This window comes from Lissotriton helveticus, chromosome 6 (genome assembly GCF_964261635.1).
Source record: "Lissotriton helveticus chromosome 6, aLisHel1.1, whole genome shotgun sequence".
NCBI lineage: Eukaryota > Metazoa > Chordata > Amphibia > Caudata > Salamandridae > Lissotriton > Lissotriton helveticus.
Window position 1 is genome coordinate 450,327,131 of NC_136067.1, and position 26,156 is coordinate 450,353,286.

The 26,156-nt window shown below is 44.3% G+C and overlaps 1 protein-coding gene across 6 annotated transcripts in view; it reads left to right on the forward strand.

Annotated features, from left to right (window-relative positions):
* The window catches only part of FBXO25 (F-box protein 25), an 823,789-nt gene that overhangs the window by 433,915 nt on the left and 363,718 nt on the right, over positions 1 to 26,156 (forward strand). For all 6 annotated transcript variants that reach the window (XM_078647893.1, XM_078647895.1, XM_078647897.1 and 3 more), the window contains exon 5: positions 16,505 to 16,597. In XM_078647893.1, coding sequence (XP_078504019.1) covers positions 16,505 to 16,597 — 93 coding nt within the window. The remainder of the gene's footprint in view (positions 1 to 16,504; positions 16,598 to 26,156) is intronic.

The window sequence follows — 26,156 nt, forward strand, 5'->3', positions numbered from 1 at the left end:
AACATCCCGCCTGGCAAGATACCCCCACAATCATCCCCCCTTGAAGACAGACTACTAGACGGTCAGATTCAGGAACATGCAATCTCTCTTACGTACAAGAAACTGATCAACAACCTTCCTGATCTACTCCTGGGCCTTAAAAATAGGTGGGAGGCTGATGGTCTGGTAATTGAGGAGGAGGAGTGGAGGAGTGCGCTGGCCTCCCCTAAGGAGGTGGCTATTTCAGCTAGATTACGGCTCATCCAACTTAAAATCCTACATAGAGTATACATATCGAACACCAGGCTGAAGAAGATGGGCAGGAGCTGAGATGACGGGTGTAGGAGGGAGTGCGGGATGGCTGGCTCCTTCTTTCACATGTTATGGGAGTGTCCTCTATTGCAGGCCTACTGGATGAAGGTGACGCGCTGTATGCAGGACGTGTGGGGGGTTGAGTTGCGTCCTGAGGCGAAGCGCTGTATATTGAATATATGGTAGCCAACTGACTTACCGGGTAGGGGCAGGCTCTGGGTAACGCTTGGTCAGATGATAGCTAAACGCAACATAGCAAGACTTTGGGGGGCGGACACGCTTCCTCGGATTGCTGCATGGAAGCGTGACATGGATTGGTGCATGTTACAGGAGAGAACAGTTTACGTTGCCCGGGGATGCCCCAAGAAGTGGAGGGAGGTATGGGACAAATGGAACGAATATAGAGGTGGCCTATGTGAACCCCCCCAGCCCCGGCGTTCGGTGCCTGAGGTGGACGCCTAACGGCTTTGATATGTCGCAATCTTAATGCCATGACAACGGATGTAAATTTGTGCTTCTTGTATGATCTACTGTACGCCTATGATGCTCTTATGAAGTGACCATGTTGACACTGTTTGGGTCTAATTTCAATAAAAAGATTTAAAAAAATTAAAAAATTAAAATAAATCATGGAAATCATCTCCTCCAATGCCACAACAACCCCACGGTCAATAGCCTAAAAACCTTCCTTACTGACCTCAACCTGGTCCAAATCTGTGACAGCCTGACGCACAGCCTGGGTGCTACTCTGGATATCATCATTGTAGACCAAATTCCAACAAATTGAATTGATCGTCCCCTCTGATTGAAAAGATCACCACTACGTCACCTTCCTTATAACCGAACCAACTAAGACACATAAACCCCTTCTTAAGAAATCCAAACAATGGAAAAGGAACACCCGTGACATTTACCTCATGATCTAACAAGCCTCAGCACAATGTACTATTGCCTCCAGTAGACTGGCCAGAGGTCCATGACCTCACTAACCACTTCAACAAAGAACATCCTCTAAAGACTCCAAACCATGGTTCATTCAGAGCCTAAATGACCAAAGACGCAACCTGAGACTAGCTGAACGGGCATGGAGATCCTCACCATTGCTACAACACCTTAAGCAACAGAGATCACAGAGAAGCACGAACAACAAACACACTAGATTCAAATTTCTTCAAAGTTCAGCTAAACAAGGCTAGAAATCGCCCAAGGAAACTGTTCGAAATGATCAAGCAACAATCTGCTCAACAAGCCAGCGCTTCCACATTAGGCCCGAACTGCAACATATTTGCCTCCCACTTCCTTGAAAAATCAAAAAATATAGAAAATGAACTCTAAACAGCAAATGAACACCTCAAAAAAATACCTCCACCTTCCCCCCACTCACCCTGTCTGCACAAACCCCTAACCAACTTGAACTTACCCTAAAAAACAAAGTGTCCTGGAACACTTTCAAAACCCTCGACGAAAATGACATTCTCAAGATCTTAACATCACTTAAACCATCAAATCACTTCTGCGACCCTCTTCCAGCCAATATCAAAACTATCCGTTCACTCAACACAACTCTGCAAAAACAAAACAACTGGCTGACCAGAAACCACCTCAAACTCAATGCGCTCAAAACTGAATTGCTCCTAATTACCCCACTGCGAAGACAAGTCAACATTGAAGACTGGATGAAACAGTTAACAGCCTTCAACTGTAAACCACACATCATAGACTACGTAAGATCTCTAGGAATAACAATCAACAAAAATCTCAACATGCAGGAACACATCAGTATAGCCACTAGAGGAGCAAACTTTCATATGAACATTATTAGAAAACTAAAACCCTTCCTTCCCATCGACGACCTCAAATCAGCAGTGCAAGCTCTAGTGATATCCAGATTAGACTATGGGAATACAACCTTATGTGGTCTTCCGAGATCCAAACTGGCTCCACTAAAAGCCTCTCTCAACACGGCCGCAAGACTTGTCATCTGCTCCAAAAAGAACAACCACATCACCCTTGATCACCACTGATCTAAAGGCACTGAACTGGCTGCCTTTTGAGGCAAGATCACAGCTAAAAATTGCTTTTATGACACACAAAGCCTTGCACTTCAACACACCAATCTATCTAGCTGATCAACTGGAACTATCAGGCGGTGGCAGAAAGTCGAGAAGCACCAGAACCTGGATATTGAACCGCAAAAATTTAGGAAAAAGAAAACATACAAGCATACTTTCTCCAGACTAGCACCTAGAATAGGAAATGCCCTACCCCCTGAAATCAGAATGAATCCTTCTAGCACTTCCTTCAAAAATGAAGTCCAAATTCCTACCCTACCCCAACACTTAACTTGCTCTCCAAACATAACTTACACCTGAGTTTAAAGACCAATGGCTACAGACTCTTGAGTACCCCTGGGCCCACTACTAATGTTTGACATCAAGTATGCTCTCCCTACTATCATTTTTGTGCGTATTGTATAAAGCTTTCTATGTGATTTAACTTCTGTAGAGCGCTCCGATACCCTTCCAGGGTCTAGTCCGCGCTATATAAAACGTTTAAAATAAATACATAAAATTTGTAATGATCAGATGGGGATGGGATTAGAGCAGTTTTAAGTGTAATAGTGTGGTTGATAAAAATATAAGTTCTAGAGGTTTTCATTTCCAGTCTGTTAGTAGGAGGAAAGTCGTGGTGTGAGAAATGTTCTGTAAACTGGGTACAATTCATTTGGTCAGTACATATCACGTTAAAGTCCCTGCAACGGATTACTGGGGTAAAGGGTGAAAGTTAGTCAAGGGCTTTTCCAGGTTTGTCTAAGACATAATCAGTTATGCCGGGGAGCTGATGGAGTGGTAAAATATTTGATTTAATATGCACACTCGCAGATATACAGTTGCAGTTAGGGAAGTTATATAAGGGTTGTTTGTGCGGATGTGGAATGAATTTAAGGGACTTTACACTCCCCCCAATCTTTGTTCTTGCTGACTACATGTTTCCTTGCCTTAGGACTCTGCTTACTTTACTACTGCTAACCAGTTCAAAAGTGCTTATCCTCTCGCCTTAAAACCGGTTTGATTGTCTTATACTTAATTGGCAATTTGAATTTACTTGTAAGACCCTAGTAAAGTGGCACTTCCAGGGCCTTAAGGTAAATGCTACTAGTAGATCTGCAACACAATCACCAATGCTGATACTTACTAAACTAATGCCTTTGGGCAATCACACGTGACCCTTATAATGCCTGGAAAAATTTATTTTTATTTTCTATTTTAATTTTGTAGAATTCAATTTTTTTATCAAAATCTTTAACTGTTCATATTATTATCGTGATGAACAATTCCAAATAATCTCACATGAACCACATAACATTTGATACATGTATGGCAAATAAATCAACAATCACATAAATGACACAACACTAACTTTTACATTTAACAACATAAATTAATTCATGAGCAAGCACTATTTCCAAAAAATGTGACACAAGAAATAAAAACAACACAACTGAAGCCAAAGAAAAAAGAAAGAAGAGCCCAGAAGGGGGAAAGTTCAAAAAATGATTTAAAACATTTTCAAGGCACTTGCCAAACACATATTATTCAGGTAACCAGAAAGAATCCAATATTCAGTAAATGCATCAATGATTCATGAACAACGGTTAACCTGATGGTCAAATTTAGTATGCCTTTGTTTGGACAAGAGGGAAAAAGGTCTACGCATTTCGAACCCCTTTTGACACTTTTTTGAGGGGTTCTCAACAGGACCTGGAACGAGCTAAACAAACAAAAAGAAAGTGCTTGTGTTAGCACTTGTTCACTCCTTTCACCCAACACACCAAAACTGTTGTCTTCAATTTCTAATTTACCTTGTGTGAAAACTCTTTTTACTCCAAGTTGTATGGCATTTTCATTTGAGAGCAACTGAAGCAGGGAGAGCTGTAAGGAAACAGAAGAAAAGAACTAGAAAAAAGAAAGAAAAGGGAGCAAGGGGAACTCTGTCAGAATTGTAAAACTGATGGTTTGATCCTATTAGCAGCGAAAGGGAAGTTGACTCACTTTGCTTTTAAGAATTGAGACCGTGGTTCTCATGACATGTCTTATGCTCGTGAAGAGTACTATGCTGGAACATGTGGGGCTGGTGGCGCACGTAACTATGGAAAGAAAAACAAGGAGTTGTTGAGTTACTGATTCAACCATGAGTGTAAAGTTACTTCATTAGCGACGTTTATGCGTTATACCTGTGCGGGAGAGGTTCTTATCTCGGCCGAAGCCATCTGAGTGAGCGGTAATTAATCCTGTATATTGTGAGGAAACGTTTTCTGAAAAAGATGATGATAAATGAATCCACACATTTAAAATGTTAAGAGCAGATCTTGAGGTGAATCACTCACTGGAGTACACATACCTGATTGAATGTGACATCAATTTTCATGTATCGTGTGAATCCCTTGAAACGCGTCCTATGAAAAACGTGCAACAATCAAAAACCAGTTCACAAATCCTAACACAAGAAAGAAGGAAAAAACTGCCCGCTCAAATGCTCATACCTGGTTCCGTCTTACTCGGGTGCCATTAGTGTCTTCACCCCAGCACGAAGGAAGCCATCTAGAGTTACAATTGGATGGCGCTTAAATAATATGGCAATGGCCTGCGCATGTATCAGAGCTCGCGTCAACGTGTTTTTTTGGGGGAAGCGAGTAGAAAAGGTTATTGTTTTCCCTTTCAGGTGTGGTATTGTTGGATGTTGAGGTACAAACTAATGTCTTCTTAAATACTAAGGTGACTACAAAGGCAAATGTTTTTCGGTTGAGAGAAAAATTGAGGAACAGATCAGATCTATAAAAAAAGGTTTTTAAAAACAGGCAATCTTGTTTTGTTTCAGAGAGATTTTTCAAGAAAACAGTCTCAGAAAAATTGACCATTTGAACTCCTATGTGTGGCAATGGGAGCCGATCTATGCTTAAATCTAGTGCACGATGAGCCGCATAATTTATATCACTACTGGATATCAATGGGTGTGTAACCCATTGTCGATTGTAAATTTCAAACTGTTCATTTAACCCGTCCACAGCTGAGTTAAATTTTCACAACCAACGTTGCTTCTCTTTGCATCAGTAGTCTATCCATATCTCTGCCTTGTGGGTTCTTCTCAATCTTTGATAACACAGTCCATTTCAACTCGTTGACCGTATGGTTACTGAGTATCCAATGATTGATCAGCAGTGCTTTCACTGTTTTTTTGCGGATCCTGGACATGTGCTGAATAATTTGTTGACTGGCTTCCTGGCTTGTCTTCCCAATGTACAACTTCAAGCTTGGGCATAAAATGCCGTAAACTACATATTTGGTTTTGCAATTAGAAAATGCGACGTGCTTCCATTTGATGTTTTTGAAGGAGAACGATGATCCTTCAATAGTTTGAGAGCAGCACACACAGGTGCCGCATTTATGATATCCAATAACAGATGGTAAGCTAAGTTGTGCTCTGAGCGTGGTCCTCTCTAATGTTTTTGGTACTGCAGCACAGATAATTAAATTACCCACGCTTTTATCTTTTTTCAAAGCAAACAACGGTTTGCTGAAGGATTTATGTACATTCTGGACCTAATGCCAGTTTGGAGTAATCAGCTTCTTTAGAAAGTTCGTCCGGGGGCAAAAAGTAGTCACGCATACAAGACGATCCATGTTTTTTTTTCTCTTCTCTCTAGAAGAGTTTCCCTGGGTGTCCACCATGCGTGCTTCATGGCATGTTTTAGTAATTTCCTGGGGTATTCTTGCACTTTTAATTTCCCCAACAGGCTATTAGCATGAAGCACATATTCAGATTTGAAAGTACAATTGCGCCTAATCCTAAGGAACTGTCCATAAGGAAGGTTATCACGCAAACTGCGTGGATGTTGGGGTATATAATGCAAAGCTCTGTTTCGATCTGTGGGGTTTTTGTGTAGTGTTGTAATGAGTGTGCCTTGTGAAGCGTAAATCTTCACGTCCAAAAAAAAGTCATCCTACTGGAACTGTTACTTTTAAACTGAAATTAATGTCGGTAGTGCGTTTGTTCAACCAAGCATGAAATGCCACTAGGCCATTTGCTGCTTCATTCCATATTAAAAAGGCCTAGTCAATGTAGCGAACCCAGTTGGAGATTTGTGAAGAGAAGGGGTTGTAGATAAATCTCTCCTCAAATCTTGCCATATACAGCACCACCAATTCCGGCACAAAGGGACAACACATGGCAGTCCCTTCTGTCTGTAAATAGTAGTCTTTGTCAAACTTAAAGTAATTGTTTTTGAGTGCAAAACTTGCCAGTTGCCGTATGAACTCGCTGGGAACCCTCACTAGTCTTGCTCTAAGTTCCAAAAATGATTCAATAGCACTTACCCTGTCTTCTTGGGGTATCTGAGTATAAAGGGACACCATTTCAAGTGTGACCAAGGGTTGATTGTTTGGTGAGAACTCTTGGGCTTCCATTTTGTTTATAAAATGAGTAATGTCTTGAAGATAGGACGGGACATTTTCTAAGAAGGGTTTCAAAAAGAAATCAACTTACTTCGAAATAGGCTCCAGTATTGATCCAGACCCGGACACGATATGTTGGCCTGGTGGATGGGTTTCACTTTTATGGATTTTAGGAAGAACATATGGGAATTATCAATTTATCTGGCCGTCTCCTTTCAGAGGCTGAACATTCAATCCTGGAAAAAGGACTTACATTTGTCCTGACAAAACAAATCAACTTTGTCACGTGATTGTGCAAAGGAATTAGTTTAGTAAGTATCAGTATTGGCAGTTGTGTTGTTGTTGGACCAGAACCCTATATAGCTAGTCTGGAGCCAGGGCCAGGAAGGCAGGGCACCTGTGCACCTCAAAGACATGCCTGTTGAAGCTTCTCCCCACTTCAAAGCACAACTAGGTATAAATACTGGACCTCAGACACCAACTCTTCAGTGCACATCTGGACCTGTGGATACTCTGCCAGGAAGGAGGACTGCTGTGCTGCTGAAAGGACTGCCCCTGTACAGTACTGCTGCTCTAAAGAACTGCTGCCCTGCTGTGCTGACCTGCTGCCCTCTAGCCTGGGTGAGTAGGACTGGACCTGCATCTCTTGAAACCAGAGTGACTCCACAGGCTAGTTGGCTGGCCTCCTGATCTGAAGCCTTAAGTTCACAGCAGGCTTCCCACAACCTGGCATATGCACCTGTACTCTGCCATCTGTGAGTCTACTCCACCAAGTGGGACCACCCCAGTTCTGGACCCTTGGAAGTGGGTTTAGGTCCTATGCCAGCCTTTGTGGATCCAGGGTATCCAACGAATCTCCTCTGCAGCACAGTACAAATTAATCTTAATTGACAATGAAATATGGAAATTGTGTAATTAATTTTAGTTGCCGGTAGTGGGGTTTTTAGGTGTAAAGGGTGGGAAGTAATTTATTTTTAAATAATTAGTTGAAAATCAATATGAAATAATTAATTCATAAGTAATTAGGGTAATTGTTTAATTATAGCTTTGTGTGGGTTTTGGGTTTATAGTGGTGAAGGGTGGGGAGTAAATTAATCTTATGTACTTTATAATTAGTTGTTAAATACAATTATTGATTTTACAGTTTAATTTTAGGTGTTGGTTGGGAGATTGTAGGTGTAAAGGATGGGAAGTAAATTACATTTCATGTTTTAATTTATTTTGTAATTAATATATGTTGAATTAAAAATTAATTGTTAGTTATGCACATTATTTTTTTTTTTTGCGATGTGAGTTGCCTACTGTTGCATTGACTAGAGTGGGAATAGTAAATGTTATTCCGCCACTATCCAACACTTTCTCTACTTTTGCCCTGACTGGAGTGGGAAAGTTAGGTTTACAAAGTTGTAAGTAGTTTAATGTTTGAATGTATAACAGAATGTATTTTGATATATTTTATTTTATTGGTGTGTGTGTGTGTATATATATATATTATATGTATATTTATATATATGTATATAATATATATATATGAATGAAAGGTTCGCTTCCCAGTTGAGCCGCACTCAGGAAAGGTTTAGTGAAGATCAGGGGAAGTAGTGATATGCCCAAAGCTTCTCCCGGAGCGTTTCGAGCCAGCGCTCTTCATCATGGGATTACTGCAAATTGACAAAGGCTTCATAGGTTCCAGCTCATTCCCTCTTTTATGTCCATTCTTTACTCAGATACAATCAAGCTCAAGTGAGCACAGTAGCGCGCATCCTGGGACTGGAAGCCCTTTCAATTCATCAATGCCCCAGTGGGCTGCCAATGTCCTGCAGTCTTAAAAAATACTCTGGAATGCACACCATCACTGCCCCCAGTGCCAGCAATCACCTTTTCAATCTGTTATATATAATCAAACCACAAAGTTCGCCTGCAAAGAGAGGAGCCCACGCAATTGCCTTCAATTTACAAAATTGACCAGCTAGGTGCTTCGCCATCTTCAAGTCCTGCCCGACGCGTTTCATGTCCACCGACATTTCTTATGGGGCTCTGGTCTTGGCCGAGTTTCTGAAACGGCAGGTTCCTAGCACCACATTAAATATCTTCAATCTCCGCCTCTGTGGGCGTGGCCACCTGCATGGCCTGATGGTAGCTGTAGTGCTTTCGTATACTCAAGTGAGATGCCGTCACAGTTCCCAAATAAAGCATATTATTCCCCAGTGGGTTGCTAGACACTTTTGCGGCTCAAAATGCTTCTTTACATTTCCCAATGGCATCACCTGCTACAAACCAATCCGCCATGTGACGAACTAGCAGGACTGCACAGCCGTGCAGCGGGGCTCTTCCTCGCGGCCCAGGCGGAGCCGCACAATCTCAAACCACAAAGTTCGCCTGCAAAGAGGGGAGCCCACGCAGGTGAGTAAATCTAGTCTTCAATTTATTGGGAAAAAACAAAATTGACCAGCTAGGTGCTTCGCCATCTTTAAGTCCTGCCCGACGTGTTTCATGTCCACCGACATTTCTTCAGGGGCTCTGGTCTTGGCCGAGTTTCTGAAACGGCAGGTTCCCAGCACCACATTAAATATCTTCAATCTCCGCCTCTGTGGGCGTGGCTACCTGCATGGCCTGATGGTAGCTGTAGTGCTTTCGTATACTCAAGTGAGATGCCGTCACAGTTCCCAAATAAAGCATATTATTCCCCAGTGGGTTGCTAGACACTTTTGTGGCTCAAACTACTTCTTTACATTTCCCAATGGCATCACCTGCTCCAAAAGCAAAAACAACAAAAACAACAGGTGATGGACAGAATGTCATTCATTCACCCCAGTACAGAGATCTGGGCCTAAATCCATCGTTTTTTTGCTCACCATGCCTTTCCAGTTTGAACCCAGCTATATGCAAATCAGCCTCGACCCTGTGCCCCATGAGAACAGTCCAGCCCGAACTGCCAAGCCAGGTCCTCCCTGGACTGGAAACAAGCATCCAAGGACCGGTTTCGGGCTTTCAGCCCTCATCAGCCTGGATAGCTTGATTCCAGTGGCATGGAGAGCACGGGACTCACGTCTGAGCATACCCGTCCCACTCGGGGTGACAAAAGCAGAAACAACAGGTGATGGACAGAATGCAGAACAATGTCATACATTCACCCCAGTACAGAGATCTGGGCCTAAATCCATCGTTTTTTTGCTCACCATGCCTTTCCAGTTTGAACCCAGCTATATGCAAATCAGCCTCGACCCTGTGCCCCATGGAAACATTCCAGCCCGAACTGCCAAGCCAGGTCCTCCCTGGACTGGAAACAAGCATCCAAGGACCGGTTTCGGGCTTTCAGCCATCATCAGCCTGGATAGCTTGATTCCAGTGGCATGGAGAGCACGGGACTCACGTCTGAGCATACCCGTTCCACTCGGGGTGACAAAAGCAAAAAACAGGTGATGGACAGAATGCAGAACAATGTCATACATTCACCCCAGTACAGAGATCTGTGCCTAAATCCATCGTTTTTTTGCTCACCATGCCTTTCCAGTTTGAACCCAGCTATATGCAAATCAGCCTCGACCCTGTGCCCCATGGGAACAGTCCAGCCCGAACTGCCAAGCCAGGTCCTCCCTGGACTGGAAACAAGCATCCAAGGACCGGTTTCGGGCTTTCAGTCCTCATCAGCCTGGATAGCTAGATTCCAGTGGCATGGAGAGCACGGGACTCACGTCTGAGCATACCCGTCCCACTCTGAGTGACAAAAGCAAAAACAACAGGTGATGGACAGAATGCAGAACAATGTCATACATTCACCCCAGTACAGAGATCTGGGCCTAAATCCATCGTTTTTTTGCTCACTATGCCTTTCCAGTTTGAACCCAGCTACATGCAAATCAGCCTCGACCCTGTGCCCCATGGGAACAGTCCAGCCCGAACTGCCAAGCCAGGTCCTCCCTGGACTGGAAACAAGCATCCAAGGACCGGTTTCGGGCTTTCAGCCCTCATCAGCCTGGATAGCTTGATTCCAGTGGCATGGAGAGCACGGGACTCACGTCTGAGCATACCTGTCCCACTCGGGGTGACAAAAGCAAAAACAACAGGTGATGGACAGAATGCAGAACAATGTCATACATTCACCCCAGTACAGAGATCTGGGCCTAAATCCATCGTTTTTTTGCTCACCATGCCTTTCCAGTTTGAACCCAGCTATATGCAAATCAGCCTCGACCCTGTGCCCCATGCGAACAGTCCAGCCCGAACTGCCAGATCAGTTGACTGGGGGTGAGTGTTTGTATTGTCAACGCTCCGTCCATCATCACCTTTGGTTTTTCTTTGTTCGCCCTAAGTTGGCAGGGTATGCTCAGACATGAGTCCCTTGCTCACTTTGCCACTGGAGTCAAGCAAGCCCGGCTGAAGACGGCTGTAATGCCAGAAACCGGTCCTGGGAAGCTTGATTCTGGTCCAGGGAAGACATGGCTTGGCAGTTCGGGCTGGACTGTTCCCATGAGGCACAGGGTCAGACTGATTTGCATATGGCCATGTCTGAACTGGTGTGGCGGAGTGAGCTAAAGAACGGTGATGGATTAAACCCAGATCAGTTGACTGGGGGTGAGTGTTTGTATTGTTAACGCTCCGTCCATCATCACCTTTGGTTTTTCTTTGTTCGCCCTAAGTTGGCAGGGTATGCTCAGACGTGAGTCCCTTGCTCACTTTGCCACTGGAGTCAAGCAAGCCCGGCTGAAGACTGCTGTAATGCCAGAAACCGGCCCTGGGAAGCTTGATTCCGGTCCAGGGAAGACATGGCTTGGCAGTTCGGGCTGGACTGTTCCCATGAGGCACAGGGTCAGACTGATTTGCATATGGCCATGTCTGAACTGGGGTGGCGGAGTGAGCTAAAGAACGGTGATGGATTAAACCCAGATCAGTTGACTGGGGGTGAGTGTTTGTATTGTCAACGCTCCGTCCATCATCACCTTTAGTTTTTCTTTGTTCGCCCTAAGTTGGCAGGGTATGCTCATACGTGATTTCCTTGCTCACTTTGCCACTGGAGTCAAGCAAGCCTGGCTGAAGACTGCTGTAATGCCAGAAACCGGTCCTGGGAAGCTTGATTCCGGTCCAGGGAAGACATGGCTTGGCAGTTCGGGCTGGACTGTTCCCATGAGGCACAGGGTCAGACTGATTTGCATATGGCCATGTCTGAACTGGTGTGGCGGAGTGAGCTAAAAAACGGTGATGGATTAAACCCAGATCAGTTGACTGGGGGTGAGTGTTTGTATTGTCAACGCTCCGTCCATCATCACCTTTGGTTTTTATCACCTGCTCCAAACCAATCCGCCATGTGACGAACTAGCAGGACTGCACAGCCGTGCAGCGGGGCTCTTCCTCGCAGCCCAGGCGGAGCCGCACAATATCAAACCACAAAGTAAAGCAAGGGCACCCAGCTCAATCAAACAAGCCCAAGGCCCTCCATCAAGGGTTTAGTACTGTATTTTGCAAACCACTCACAAATGCGCATGCTCGGGTGCCCGCACATGTGCATTTCTTGCGAGAAATGCGCATGGGCAGGCGCCCGCGCATTTGTGAGGAAGAAGTCTGCGAGATACCAGGAAGAGGGAGCCCCGTGACGCCGCATCGCAGGTAAGTCGTTTTCTAGTTTTAGAATGTTTTAAAATGATATTACGGGCATTTAGAAGAGGGCGGGAGTGAGGCGGGCGGCGCATAGTGGGGCTAAGCAAAGTGTGTGGGTGTGCGTAGATTCCCCCCCACTTCGTGGTGCTTCGCGTAGCACCACTACGCCCAGGGTTACTAACAACATATAGCCTTTACTTCATTTATATCTATTCAGGAAATGTTCGACAAAAAGTTCACACCAAGAATTTCTCAAATGCGATATATTTGCTCATGTAAACTATTTATCTAAGCCTTAATTTGAATGATCTGGAACATAAATCATATTATAATCAGATTTAAAGTAAGCCATTTAGTATAATTAGTCACAAAATGGCAAACAGATTCAACAGGATAAACATTTGCTGGTTACCTAGAACAGAAAAGGGAGAGAGAGAACATTGTGAAAAATAAACTTTCAGCATTTAGGTTAAACAAACCAAATATGCAGAGTCGAAGCGCAATGAGTCACAGGAATGAGTCCATAAACTCTTCAGCCGAAGAATTGTACTGCAACACTTTAACATCTGGCAAAGTTAATGTTTGAGTCAGATCGGAAAGTTCAGTTCAAATGGGTTTGGCATAAGGAAGGAAATCAGAGTTCAGTCCGACAGCATGCCAGGCAAGGAAATCGAAATAATAACCAGCCCCTGACTCTTCCTCCAAGGGGGCAATTATACTTCAAAAGGTTCTCAGTTTACATCCACAAAGTTACTTTTCCATTTTACGATATAGTCTCCATTTGTTGTCTGCTCATGGTGTGATCAGTACCTCACTAAGAAATCCGAAAGCATTAAGTAATCCTTTTGCAAAATCAGCGAATTCAGTAACTTTATATTTCCATCCTTTCCTCAGAAGTAAGTACATTCACTTTGTTCACTGTGTTCTTTCCCATATGCTCTGTCTGGGATTGCAATTGTATTGATACATTTCTGTTAACTGTTGCTGATTCAAGAGAGAATCTATTGTTTGAAAGGCTAAGAAAGAAACTTTATGAAAAGTTCTCACAGCGTTAAAAAATGATTACTTTAGCTAGATTCTGCTTTTCGGACCAGGAAAAAGCATTTGAGGCCTACATGAAAACTTGCTGAATCACTATCCCGTTATTATTATTACTATAAACACACATTAATATGAATAATTCCTTTTCCTAGGTAATTCAATCATTAATCTTCTCTTCAAAGTTACGTATCAATATTTGATACTACTAAAAAAAAAATTCACAGGTTTATATTTTCAAAACAGATTAATATACATGTTACTTTTAAAATGCACATTTGTACCACACAATACTGAATACAACTATGAACCTTCATATGCTCAAGCATCCCTAAACTCAACATTTTATCATTTTCCAGTTTTCGATTATGTAAGAATTCGTTTGTTATCACATTAAAGGTTTCAGCAGCACATTTTCTAGGTAAACTATGTTTAGATTCTTAATCATGTGATTACATTGCATAAGCAAATAACTTTCTCTCTCTTTATTTACATCTTTCACATGTTCACGTTTCAAAACTTTTCTGCATGCTTTTACGATGCAGTAGATAATCTCACGTTTTTCAGCTTTTACTCTTTTACTATATTTTACATTATTGTCGTAAATCTTATTTGAAGGTGAGAATTGATAGAGGCAATCATTATTAAACTTTTACGCTCCATCATTACTATGGCCCTGCACTCACAGGGGTGTTGGGGTACATCTTGCCCACAAGACTACTCAACGTACCTGGATACAAGAGCGGCAGTATTGATACCTCAATTACCTTTAATTCATGGCAAGCAGATTGTCATTAAAAGCATTTTTACAGATTTATCTGGGTCAAAACGGTCTTCATAAAGAATGACAACATCACAGCCATGTATTACACCCAGAAGCAAGGGGGGGATGCACTCTTCCGAGCTGTCAGCACTAGTCCAAACAGTTTGGCATTGAGCCATTTTATTCAGATTCTTCTCCTAGCAGAAAACCTGTCTGGGGTGGAGACTCATTTTAGAGACCGGTTAGCGAGGAATCATTAACAAATACACACATAGGAGATGGCTCCCCAGGCAATTCATGGGTACTTTCACAGATAAGGCATATCCACACTTGATCTGTTCGTCTCCTCGTACCCACACCCGCAGTCCATGGGTTTTGCCCTTTGGATGAATTGGCCATGGATATTTGCTTACATAAGGGTCCTTGCTCTTCATTTTGGTGACACCAACATGGGTGAACAAAGAAAACACAAGGAGATGGACTGAGCACTGACACTTTTCAGACACTCACCCCCAGTCACAGATATGGGTTGAATCCATCATCGTTCTTTAGCTCACTTCGCCACCCCAGTTCAGACACAGCTATATGCAAATCAGTTTGACCCAGTGCCTCATGGGAACAGTCCAGCCCGAACTGCCAAGCCATGTATTCCCTGGACCAGGAACAAGCATCCTGGGACCGTTTTCACATGGGTGATGCAGCAGTAGTTTTTGATGCTACTGGAAATGTCTGTGCACCCAAACAAAAATCTTCTTCTAACACTACATCCAGATTAGCTCAGACACCCAGACCTCAGGCAGTTGAATTTAGCAATGTGGTGCCTGAGGTCCTAAAGTTTGGTTACCTTAAGCTTCCAGAGGAGTGTATGCAGATTGTGTGTGAGGCACGTAAACCTCCCACATGTAACGGCAATACATCAAAGTGGAAAAGATGTGTCCACTACTGCTTAAATATATGAAAGAACCCCACCCCCAAAGTATCTGTGCAAGACAACTGCTGTCTTTTCCATCTGCAAAATCGAGGCTGGCATACACCTACATCTGCTTACATTTAGCTGCCATATGAACCTACATGCAAAGCAGGGATTATTTGTCTCTTTTAAAGATGCCTGTAGACAAGGCCTTCATGGAGGCTTTTAAAAGGTGATTACTTCAAGAACACCTTCGCTATCTCGGAATTCGAACATAGCTCTTATAATAGTGGTGAATCTTCCCTTCAAGTCACATACAATTCTTGTCCTGGCAGATAGCTTTCATTGTTGCTGTCACCTTGATCAGGCAAATCAGTGAATTGCAAGGCACTAACAGTGTAGGTAACCTTTATTCAGGTGCACAAAGATAGAGTGGTTTGAGGACAAACCCAATGTTTATTCCAAAAGATGTTTCCTTGTTATGTAAATCAGACAATTCAGTTACCTATTGTTTGCTAAAACTCAGAAACTGTGGCAGAAAGAGCATTACATATGCTACTGGTCAAGATATGATTGATGTACTATACCAAGAGAGTTAAATCCATACGGAAGACAAAACAACTCTGTTGCTTTTGCAAAACCTCACAAAGGCAATCCTATTTCCTAAGGTACTATGATATGATTGTGTGGAGCCTAGAGCGGATGCCACTCAAAAGAAGGCAGTTACCATGGCCTTCTTAGGAAGTACTCCTATGGCAGACATATAGGGTTGCTACCTGGTCAACACCACACGTCTATCAAATATTGTGTGTACATCCAAGCCTGTCAGAAGGATTTAATTGGCCAAACAGTTTTCAAACCTGTGGTCCAAACATGTGCATCATCTGCTCGTTAGACACTGCTTAAGGGAGTTATTTCCTATAGGTTTGAATCTACAACAAATGCAGTAAACATAAAATGTTGCTTACCATGTAACTATCTGTAACGTGTAGTGCTGTAGATTCACATGTGCCCTTCCACCTCCCTGGAAGTGAGCAGTTATCCAAGGTGTTTTCCAATTTTGCAGAGCATATATATTCTGCCTTAGTTCACTCCTTTCCACTGGCCCTACTTAAAAGCAATCTGGTGTGGAGTCTTTACCCTGGTGCATTATGAGCTTCAGGGGGAGTCATAAGGTATCTTGTTACTCCAAACTTCTTTGAAGAAAAACAACTTTCAAATTCCTGTCCCCAAAACTAAATGGCAGAAGTAAGCAGAGTAAGCAGAGTATGAGTCTTTACAGTACTACAGGCTACGAACAGATGCAGAGTAATTAACATTTTTATTTCTGAAATTATTCAAATTATTTCTCAATATAAATATATATGAATTCATCTCTGTTAAGTGCACAGCTCAAAATTAACCTGAAATGCAAACTAGATATGTGTTAATTGTTTTCCGAATTAATTTCATATTTAGAGGCATGGTTATTGCACGCTGGGGGAAGCATTCAATCGCCTGGACTTCTCAAGTGCAATTCAAGATGTCAGAAAGTTTAACTATGTCGTAAAAGTAAGTACACGTTTCTCATTCTCATTCTCATTGGGTATCAAATAATTTTTCTCTACATGCTGTTTTTTCGATGTTCAGTCTATTCATATCCTAAAGCATTTGCGATTGGAGGAGCATGCATCGAATATTGCACACTATCCAAAAAGATTTGCAGTGGACCATTGTAGGTGGTGGTTGTATTGCCAGTACAGACATTCCACATAGTACTCATCAAAACGTCACCTGTGTAAATAAACTATTGTCAAATGTATTGTTTAATATATGCAGCATTCAGTTTGTTTTTTCAACATCTTTACAAATTCAAATCATCTAAAATAACAGGTAGTAGTGTCAGACATTTTTGACTGATCATTTTTACCATAGGTTGATTTATTGTGTGGGAATGTCACAATTTAAGGTGAAATACAAGCTGAATGGATCTAGACTTAAAAATCTTGCAAATCATATGCTCACGCGCTAGACAGGTTCCGTTTCTCTTTGCCTTAGCTAGAGCAACAACACCGTGTTCTTTCTTCTGTCTTACATAAGCGGTGTTTGTGTAGCGCTCTATTTGGAAAGGTTCCATTGCTTTGGGTCATGTAATTTGACGGGGTTAGTTTGATTCCATTTTTTTTATTCTTTTATTATAATTTGCTGCCTATAGACCAATTTTGGGGCGCATGTATTGGCAATTCCAACAGGTCTGGCTTATCATTGAAGGATCTCTTCAGTCACTGGTGAGTTTAGGCACTAAATGCGGCATTATGTTATGTTATGTTACGCTAATTTATAAGGCGCACAGATGCTCCAGCAAAGGAGCGTCCCGGCGCCCGCCAGGTAGCAGCATAACACAACAAGGCACGAAGGGAAGACAAGGGGGCTAAGAAAACAAAAAGGTTTTTACTGCTCGCCGGAAGGAAAATAAATCACCAAGTGCCCGGATCTCAAAAGGAAGAGCATTCCACAGCACGGCGGCACGAACTTGAAACGAACGGCCGCCGGCCCGACAGCGCTTGAACCGGGGAACAACAGCTAGTTGCAGATCAGAAGATCGTAGGGCACGGCCCGGGATGTACCGAGACAGGAGGTTGGCAAGAATCAAGGCAGGAGCTCCCTTGATGATTTTGAAAGCAAGACAAAGGACCTTAAACTGAATCCTCCGAGCGATCGGGAGCCAATGCAGCGTGCGCAAGGTGTTGGCCGTAGAGCAGAATCTAGGCAGTCCCACAACCGCTCTTGCTGCTGCGTTCTGTACACGTTCTGTATAAATGTGCCGAGGCACTCATCCTTTCATTCATTCATTCACTCACTATTTATTATATTCGGAGGTTCCACTGCCTGACAGCAGTTGTTGGAGAACCGTTTTTCTTTGCCCTTTCCTTGTGTGGATCCTGTGCTGTCTGGGAGCCTGTGCTACAAGGTTCAAGGAAAAGCTGTGACGCGTGAGCAGGGGAGACCGGGACTGCGAGGACCAGCATTCAGCAGAACACCCTCAGCTGGTTCCTCTTCCCGGCCGTGCCACGCCCCCTCTCACCGCTCATCACCTCTCACGGCCAACGCTCCGCGGGAGCCGCTCGTAATTTGACTGTGGCGTTCGGAGGTTCCACTGCCTGAGAGCAGTTGTTGGAGAACCGTTTTTCTTTGCCCTTTCCTTGTGTGGACCCTGTGCTGTCTGGGAGCCATTGCTACAAGGTTCAAGGAAAAGCTGCGACGCATGAGCAGGGGAGACCGGGACTGCGAGGACCAGCATTCAGCAGATTACCCTCAGCTGGTTCCTCTTCCCGGCCGTGCCACGCCCCCTCTCACCGCTCATCACCTCTCGCGGCCCCCACTCCGCGGGTGCCGCTCGTAATTTGACTGTGGCGTAGGGAGGTTCCACTGCCTGAGAGCAGTTGTTGGAGAACCGTTTTTCTTTGCCCTTTCCTTGTGTGGACCCTGTGCTGTCTGGGAGCCTGTGCTACAAGGTTCAAGGAAAAGCTGCGACGCGTGAGCAGGGGAGACCGGGACTGCGAGGACCAGCATTCAGCAGAACACCCTCAGCTGGTTTCTCTTCCCGGCCGTGCCACGCCCCCTCTCACCGCTCATCACCTCTCGCGGCCCCCGCTCCGCGGGAGCCGCTCGTAATTTGACTGTGGCGTTCGGAGGTTCCACTGCCTGAGAGCAGTTGTTGGAGAACCGTTTTTCTTTGCCCTTTCCTTGTGTGGACCCTGTGCTGTCTGGGAGCCTGTGCTACAAGGTTCAAGGAAAAGCTGTGACGCGTGAGCAGGGGAGACCGGGACTGCGAGGACCAGCATTCAGCAGAACACCCTCAGCTGGTTCCTCTTCCCGGCCGTGCCACGCCCCCTCTCACTGCTCATCACCTCTCGCGGCCCCCGCTCCGCGGGAGCCGCTCGTAATTTTACTGTGGCGTTCGGAGGTTCCACTGCCTGAGAGCAGTTGTTGGAGAACCGTTTTTCTTTGCCCTTTCCTTGTGTGGACCCTGTGCTGTCTGGGAGCCTGTGCTACAAGGTTCAAGGAAAAGCTGCGACGCGTGAGCAGGGGAGACCGGGACTGCGAGGACCAGCATTCAGTAGAACACCCTCAGCTGGTTCCTCTTCCCGGCCGTGCCACGCCCCCTCTCACCGCTCCTCACCTCTCGCGGCCCCCGCTCCGCGGGAGCCGCTCGTAATTAGACTGTGGCGTTCGGAGGTTCCACTGCCTGAGAGCAGTTGTTGGAGAACCGTTTTTCTTTGCCCTTTCCTTGTGTGGACCCTGTGCTGTCTGGGAGCCTGTGCTACAAGGTTCAAGGAAAAGCTGTGACGCGTGATCAGGGGAGACCGGGACTGCGAGGACCAGCATTCAGCAGAACACCCTCAGCTGGTTCCTCTTCCCGGCCGTGCCACGCCCCCAATACGCATATAACTGAGCTCCCATCGCGCATCGCGGGACGCGCGCGGGACTCAGCCCGGGGCTAAGCCCGGGCAAAGGGCGGGCCGTTTGAGGCCGTTCGAGGACTGGAGAGACTGGACTGGGCCACCTCCCTTAGCTTTCATCTTGCTTACTTTTCTGTCACCTGTCAGGTAACATGGTATTGACTAGAGGAAATAAAACTAAGGCCCCGGGTAGTGTGGGTAAATTGCTAGGTCCTATGGATGATTTCATTACAAAGGCCAATACATTCATAGACCAAAGTATTTCACTGATGGAGGAAAGGGTGTCCCTGGATTTAGCATTTGCCAAAAGATCCTCCATGGGTAATCTGGCGGATGCTAGAACACCCGCTCCTGGTAACAATGATGAAGGGCCGAGGGTGCTTTGTGAGGGCAGACGTAGTCTGCCTAACAATGTGGATCTGTCGGCCTCCCAGCTCTCAGATTCACAGATAAGCACTGACCTCGAAAGAACACCTGAGCTATTACCCCAAAGCCTTCCACAAACGGCATCACAGGAAAGAATCCTAGCAAGGGGGAGGAGGGAGGGCGCAATAAGTAAAAGAAGAAATGATCCGAAATACCCTACCCCTGATATGACGGAATATACATCTAGTATCGCACAGAACCCACCCCCTAGAATAGAACAGTTAGTAGTTCCCGCATTGATCCACCACGTTGCTCATGAAATTCCTACCCCTATCGACCTGGAATCATCTATTCTCCTATCCACCAGTAAGGGATCAATAGATAGCAATAACTCACAGCTGCTAAATAAGATCGCTGACCTTTTTAAACTATATTTGCAACCAGTAGAACAAAAGTTAGCGCAGCTGGAGACTGAGATATCCAAGTTGGTTAACCTCCCTCACCATAATCAATCGGGAGGGGCCCAAAAAAGGGGAGGAAATAATCACAATAAGCAACTTTCCCTGAGGCCAGTAAATACCCTTCCGAAACCCGCAATCATTCACAAGAATGTATCCCGTGCTGTAACACCTATAACAACGAACACTAAGAGCACATTGAATCCAACTACCAATGTAGCCACTACCTTGTCACAGGGAAATGCCCTGTCAACCACTACACCTGTACTGAAGACAGTGCCAACAAACAAAGTAACATCTAAAACTCCGGTGACTCAAACTCTGGCCCCTAATCCTCTGGCTCCAATAGTTAACAGAAATGTTTCTAGAGGACCCGGGGAGGCTAGATTCCCTCTTGATTTGCCACCGGATGCATCACCCTACGTAGTGGTAATGACTGGTGTCCCGGAGTTAGTGGACCACAACGCGGAACCTATGTGGTCTTTGAAAAATATAGCACAACACTGGCTACACACTAATCGTCCCATGCCTCCAACTTGGCATGTAAGAATCCTAACAGTACGCAGGACTCCATGGGTGGATAAAGGTAGAAAAACGATTCCAGGGGATTGTATTGTGATTACTTTCGAAGACCCCCGTGTAGCAGATTACATCTGCTCCTGGGATCATACGAACGCAAATGGTGGTATAGGTATTAAACCACTCTCCTTTTTCTATCCCTCAAGACAAGCCAATGGTCTTTATCACGATTATGATTCACCCTGGGCTGTACCACCTTCCCGTCAGATTGATTTTTCTAACACTAGACAATATGGAGGCCCCCATCATCATGAGTATGATAACTCCTGGCATCTTGTGGGATCACGTTACCAGGGTGGAGGTTGGGAAGAATGGGGTCCACACACACACAGGACGGTCCATAGAGAACCGCCCCGCTGGGACCCTTGGTATAACATCCCGTTGAGTAACAGATTTAGCGGACTTGAAATGGTCGATTGACCATCAATGGAATCTGAATCTGTTAACTCTAATTCACCCCAGCCGACCCCTAAAATAGGAACGACCCCCAGAATAAGAACTCCCCCGGTAACTATTGAAGCTGTAGCATTAAAAGCTGATACTTTACCCATACCCACCCTCTTCTGGAATGTGGCGGGTTTACGTCCGAAGATCGCGGACGGGACAGCCTCGCTTTTTTTGGAACCATGTAAAATAATCTGTCTCCAAGAGACATGGTCCACAACAGAGCTTCATCTCTTGGGCTTTAAAACCTATTTTATCCCAGCCGTGCGTAGTACAATTGGTAGGCCCAAAGGAGGGCTAATAACGTACATAGCAAATACACTGAACCATCTAAAAGTGTCCACGGTTTATTCCGACTCAAATTGTCAAATTCTCTCTCTTTTATTTGCGAATAAGGAGTCTATCCTTTTGGTCAACTCTTATAATAACTTAGAGGATGATCAATTTTTGACTCTTTTGTGCAACGTTCAGGAGAGATTAATGCAACTCTATCAGTTGAAGGATGGACACGGGCCAATTCATCTTTTATGGGGAGGGGACTTTAATCTTCATCCATGCCCACAGGCGAAATTACAGTGCTGCAGGATAGTGGATGAATTTGAGGCCCCATTAGTGCACTTTGTATATACCAAGGTGGGGAACGCCATGAACAATCTGCTCTCAGACTTGGACCTTGTAATAGCTAATCGGCCAAGTCCGGTTCAAAACTCCCTCCAACCGACCTATGTGGGCAGAGGTCACCAAACAACAGTTGATTATATTTTTTTGTCCCCTGGATTGCTAGATATAGCTAAAGCTTTTCAGGTTATTGTCAACTCATTGAGTGACCATTATGCGCTGAGGTTGGATCTTTATTTAACTGAGCATAAGCCCCGAAATACAGAAATAGCGAAAACTCTTGTCCAAAATAACCTAGAGTTAGGAAAACAGAACGGCTTTACAATAAAATGGGGAAAAATTAATCCAAATGAAATTACTAAAAAACTGGTTGATGTGGCTTATCCCAATATAATTAAATGTTTGGATCTCTCGGTTAACCATGAAGAAGTCCTAAATAATTTTAGACAAATTTTAGAGAAAATCAAGGGACTACTCACCGCAAAATCAATGCCCAAGAATCCAACTAAAAAAGGGTGGTTCAACCACAGTTGTACTATAGCACTTTCTAAATTAAAACTCGCCCTACATAATAAACCCAGAGATGCGGGGCAGATCCAACTTCTTAGGCGCCAATACACTAGGGAACGCAGCCTAAGAACTCAAGAACTGAAACAGAAACTCTGGGGAAGACCTGCATACGAGTGCTCTCTCAAAAAATAGCGAAGCTTTCTGGAGAACTGTTAGATCTCCCTATCTTACGGATAACAACAGCCCTAAGATTGAAGTGGCCATAGACGAAGAAACATGGGTGGCCCACTTCACTAATATATTTAAAAACAATGTAACCATAGGTGAGACTGCTAACATACTTCCAAAAGTACAATACCCAATTCCGCTGCTTTTTGATATACCCGACTTAATAGTGGCCCTGGAAATAAGCAAGACTGGGAAAGCCCCAGGTCCAGATGGGGTCCCGGTGGACCTATTTAAACACAATTTGGACCTCTGGGCCCGATCCTCACCAGAGTATGCACAGCCGCTGCAAATGTGGGAGTGCTAAATTCCTGGACTAAATCTATTATGGTCCCCATTTTTAAAAAAGGGGATCGCCAGGATGTGAAATGCTATCGCCCCATCTCATTGCTGGACTCACTCGGCAAGGTTGTTGGGAGAGTTATCCTCGAGCGACTTCAGCAATGGGGTGAGGAGAGGGGCATTATCTCTGATCTCCAGTTTGGTTTCCGAGAGGGGTTCGGAACGGTAGAGCAGGCCCTTAACCTCAGCTTGATTATGGGCAAATATATACAGGCAAAGAAGAACATGGTCTATATGGTCTACGTAGACCTGTCCGCAGCTTTTGACTGCGTTTCGCATTCAAAACTGTGGACGGTCTTAAGGCTAATGGGAGTGGATTCCTCCCTTTTAGATTTTCTGAGGGAACTCTACTCTAGTGCCTCGGCAAGAGTGTGCTTTGGCCTGAATGGAGAGTTGACGGCATCTTTTGGAGTAGAGCGTGGAGTCAGGCAGGGATGTGTCCTGGCCCCCTTTCTTTTCTCATTATACACCAATGGCCTGGAGCCAGAGATGTTGAGGGGGGCCCAGGACCTCCCACGTGTAAAACCGCGCCTGATTCCCGCTCTGCTCTATGCGGATGATGTCGTCATTCTCGCGCGCACACCCCGCGAACTTCAGAAATCTTTGAATAGATACACAATTTTTATGGGCGGTCTGGACCTACAAGTGAATGTCAAAAAAACGTTTGTCATGATCTCAGGCAAAGGGAGAAAAGGAGTAAGAGACATCTATCTCGACAACCAAAAACTCGAGGTAACTGCCCAGTACCCATACCTCGGAATCATGATAGACGATAGATTGACATTGAAGCCAGCAGTAGAGACCAGATGCCATCTGTTCAGAAGATCCATGGCGGCACTGATGAGTTTCTCCCAGAGATTGGGGAGGAGGGCACCCGTGGAGCTACTGAAAATGTATAGTGCCAAGTGCCAGGCCATTGTCCTGTACGGAGCGGGAGTCTGGGGACACACTGACACCAGCGCCCTCCAGGTAGCAGAAAACACTTTCCTAAGATTTCTGTTAGCCACCCCGAGAGGTACTTCAACCTATGCCTCTCATTTGGAACTAGGAATTCCTTACTTAGAGGATTTGCTCAAGATTCAACCATTGATGCTGTGGCGGCGCATTTGGACTTCTGTCAAAAATGCGCTGACGCAGGCAATTGTAGCTGATACAATGGCTCTTGACCAGTCCTCAAAAGTAAAGTGGCTCTGCTACATTAGAAACTTCCTTAAAGACCTTGGCCTTGAGAAATATTATTTCCACCCGGAGTCAATAGTTGCCCTCCGAAGCAAGTCTTAAAGCAACAAGCCCTCTGTCATTTAGAGACATTGAGATTGACTTCCGAGGCGACAAAACCTTCGGTCCTCCATGCGAATATGGTCCAGTTAACTTACGGCATCCAGCCGTATTTAACCCTCCAGGTCACAACCTATGAGAGAATGTTGTTGACAAGATTCAGACTGGATACTTTTTTTAGACTGGTTGCTTTCCCCGCAACTAACAGCTGGGACCTAAGCCTTTCTTCATGTCCCTGTGATGGGGAATCAAACCAGTCAAATTTACATGTTATCATGCTTTGTAAATTCTATCACCCACATAGGAAAATGTGGCTATTACCGATACTGAGGCGCTGGGGCCTTAGACATTGCCGGCCTGTTTTCCTTCGTCTCCAAATGTTGGAATCTGAATCTGTTTGTTACATTGTCCTTAATTTCTTAAAATGTATTATGAAACATAGGAAAAACCTGTAAAAAGTTCTCTGGAACTACATCCCTATGAATCGAAACGTTTTGATATTCTCTTTTAAAATTTGTAAATTTGTCTTTGTATGAATTTCTTTGGAACCTATTTTAGTAATTTGTACATTTGTGTAAACATGTAAACTGTACTTTTTAATGTTCCTTTTATGGTTTTCCTTTGCGAAAAGCCGAATAAAGAAATGTATATATATATTTGCTCACCTCACAGCCAAGCAGGTGCCCCTGAGCTTTTGCCATGGAAGACTTTAGGATATGGATATAGGTGCACCCCAATCAAAGGACCTAGATTCAGCTAGTGTATAAGTCACATGACCGTCCACCCCATATCCCTTTGCCCAGCAGACAGTTAGGTTCCCCTCTGCTCTCCTGTTAAAGAAGCAATTAAGTGGACAATTTACAGCAATACCTCATTCACCTACCAGCTCTTCGACCATGGAAGAAAGGCTGCTCAAGGAACTCTAGAGGGCACAGGCTCAGTCACTGCCTGGTGTCTTAATATGATTATTTCCTCTTCCTCATAATAAAGGTATCATGGACTCAATGGTCACCTGTGTTCAGCTGATCACCTCTGATTAAAGGAGAACAGCAATAAGTTGGGTGACTCCAGGGTGACTGGGTCTGGAAGAAAACAAATTAAAGATGTATTGGCCTCTGGGGAGAAATCTAATCCTTTCGTTTTTGTGACTTCCTGGGCCTTTTGGTTCACCTCTTAAAATAGGTACCTGCCAACTAACTGTGCCCTCTTTTAGGTTCAAGATTCTGCCACAACACTAACTGCTGCAAATGGATTTCATGGCCTGCTTCAGTTGATTCTCGAAGGATCTCAGCATGCAAGTGACATACAGGCTTATGGCATGCACATGAAAGCGAATAGTATAGCAGAGAACACAATAAGTACAATATATAATGTTATGCAGATGCACATTCCTGTTAAATATGTTGGATGCTTATACTTTTTTTTGACTGAAGGCTACCTTCAATTACCAGGCTTGTACCAAAGTCCCTGTATTCTAGAAATGCACGCTAAATTATTGAAACTAATCAAGTTTTGGATCAGATACAACAGTTCATGCAGAATAATCACAAAACCTTTCTGCGATCATTGGTTATCAGGGAGGCTCAATAACGATAAGGTTTTGACACACACTTTGGATGTTGATTTTTATTACCCAATGTCATTAGTCACCCTTGTTAATCGGAGATGATCTACAACTATATATGTTTGTGGTATTTGTATAGGACAAACCTAGCCAAAGGCAACGGAGCAGCTCTGTACAGGGTCCATGCCATGAATATAATCAGGAAGTGCTGGTTTGAACAGCAGTTCTGAAGTCTCTTTCTTAGGAGGAACTGTTTCACATTCTTCAATAGAGAGATATTGAAT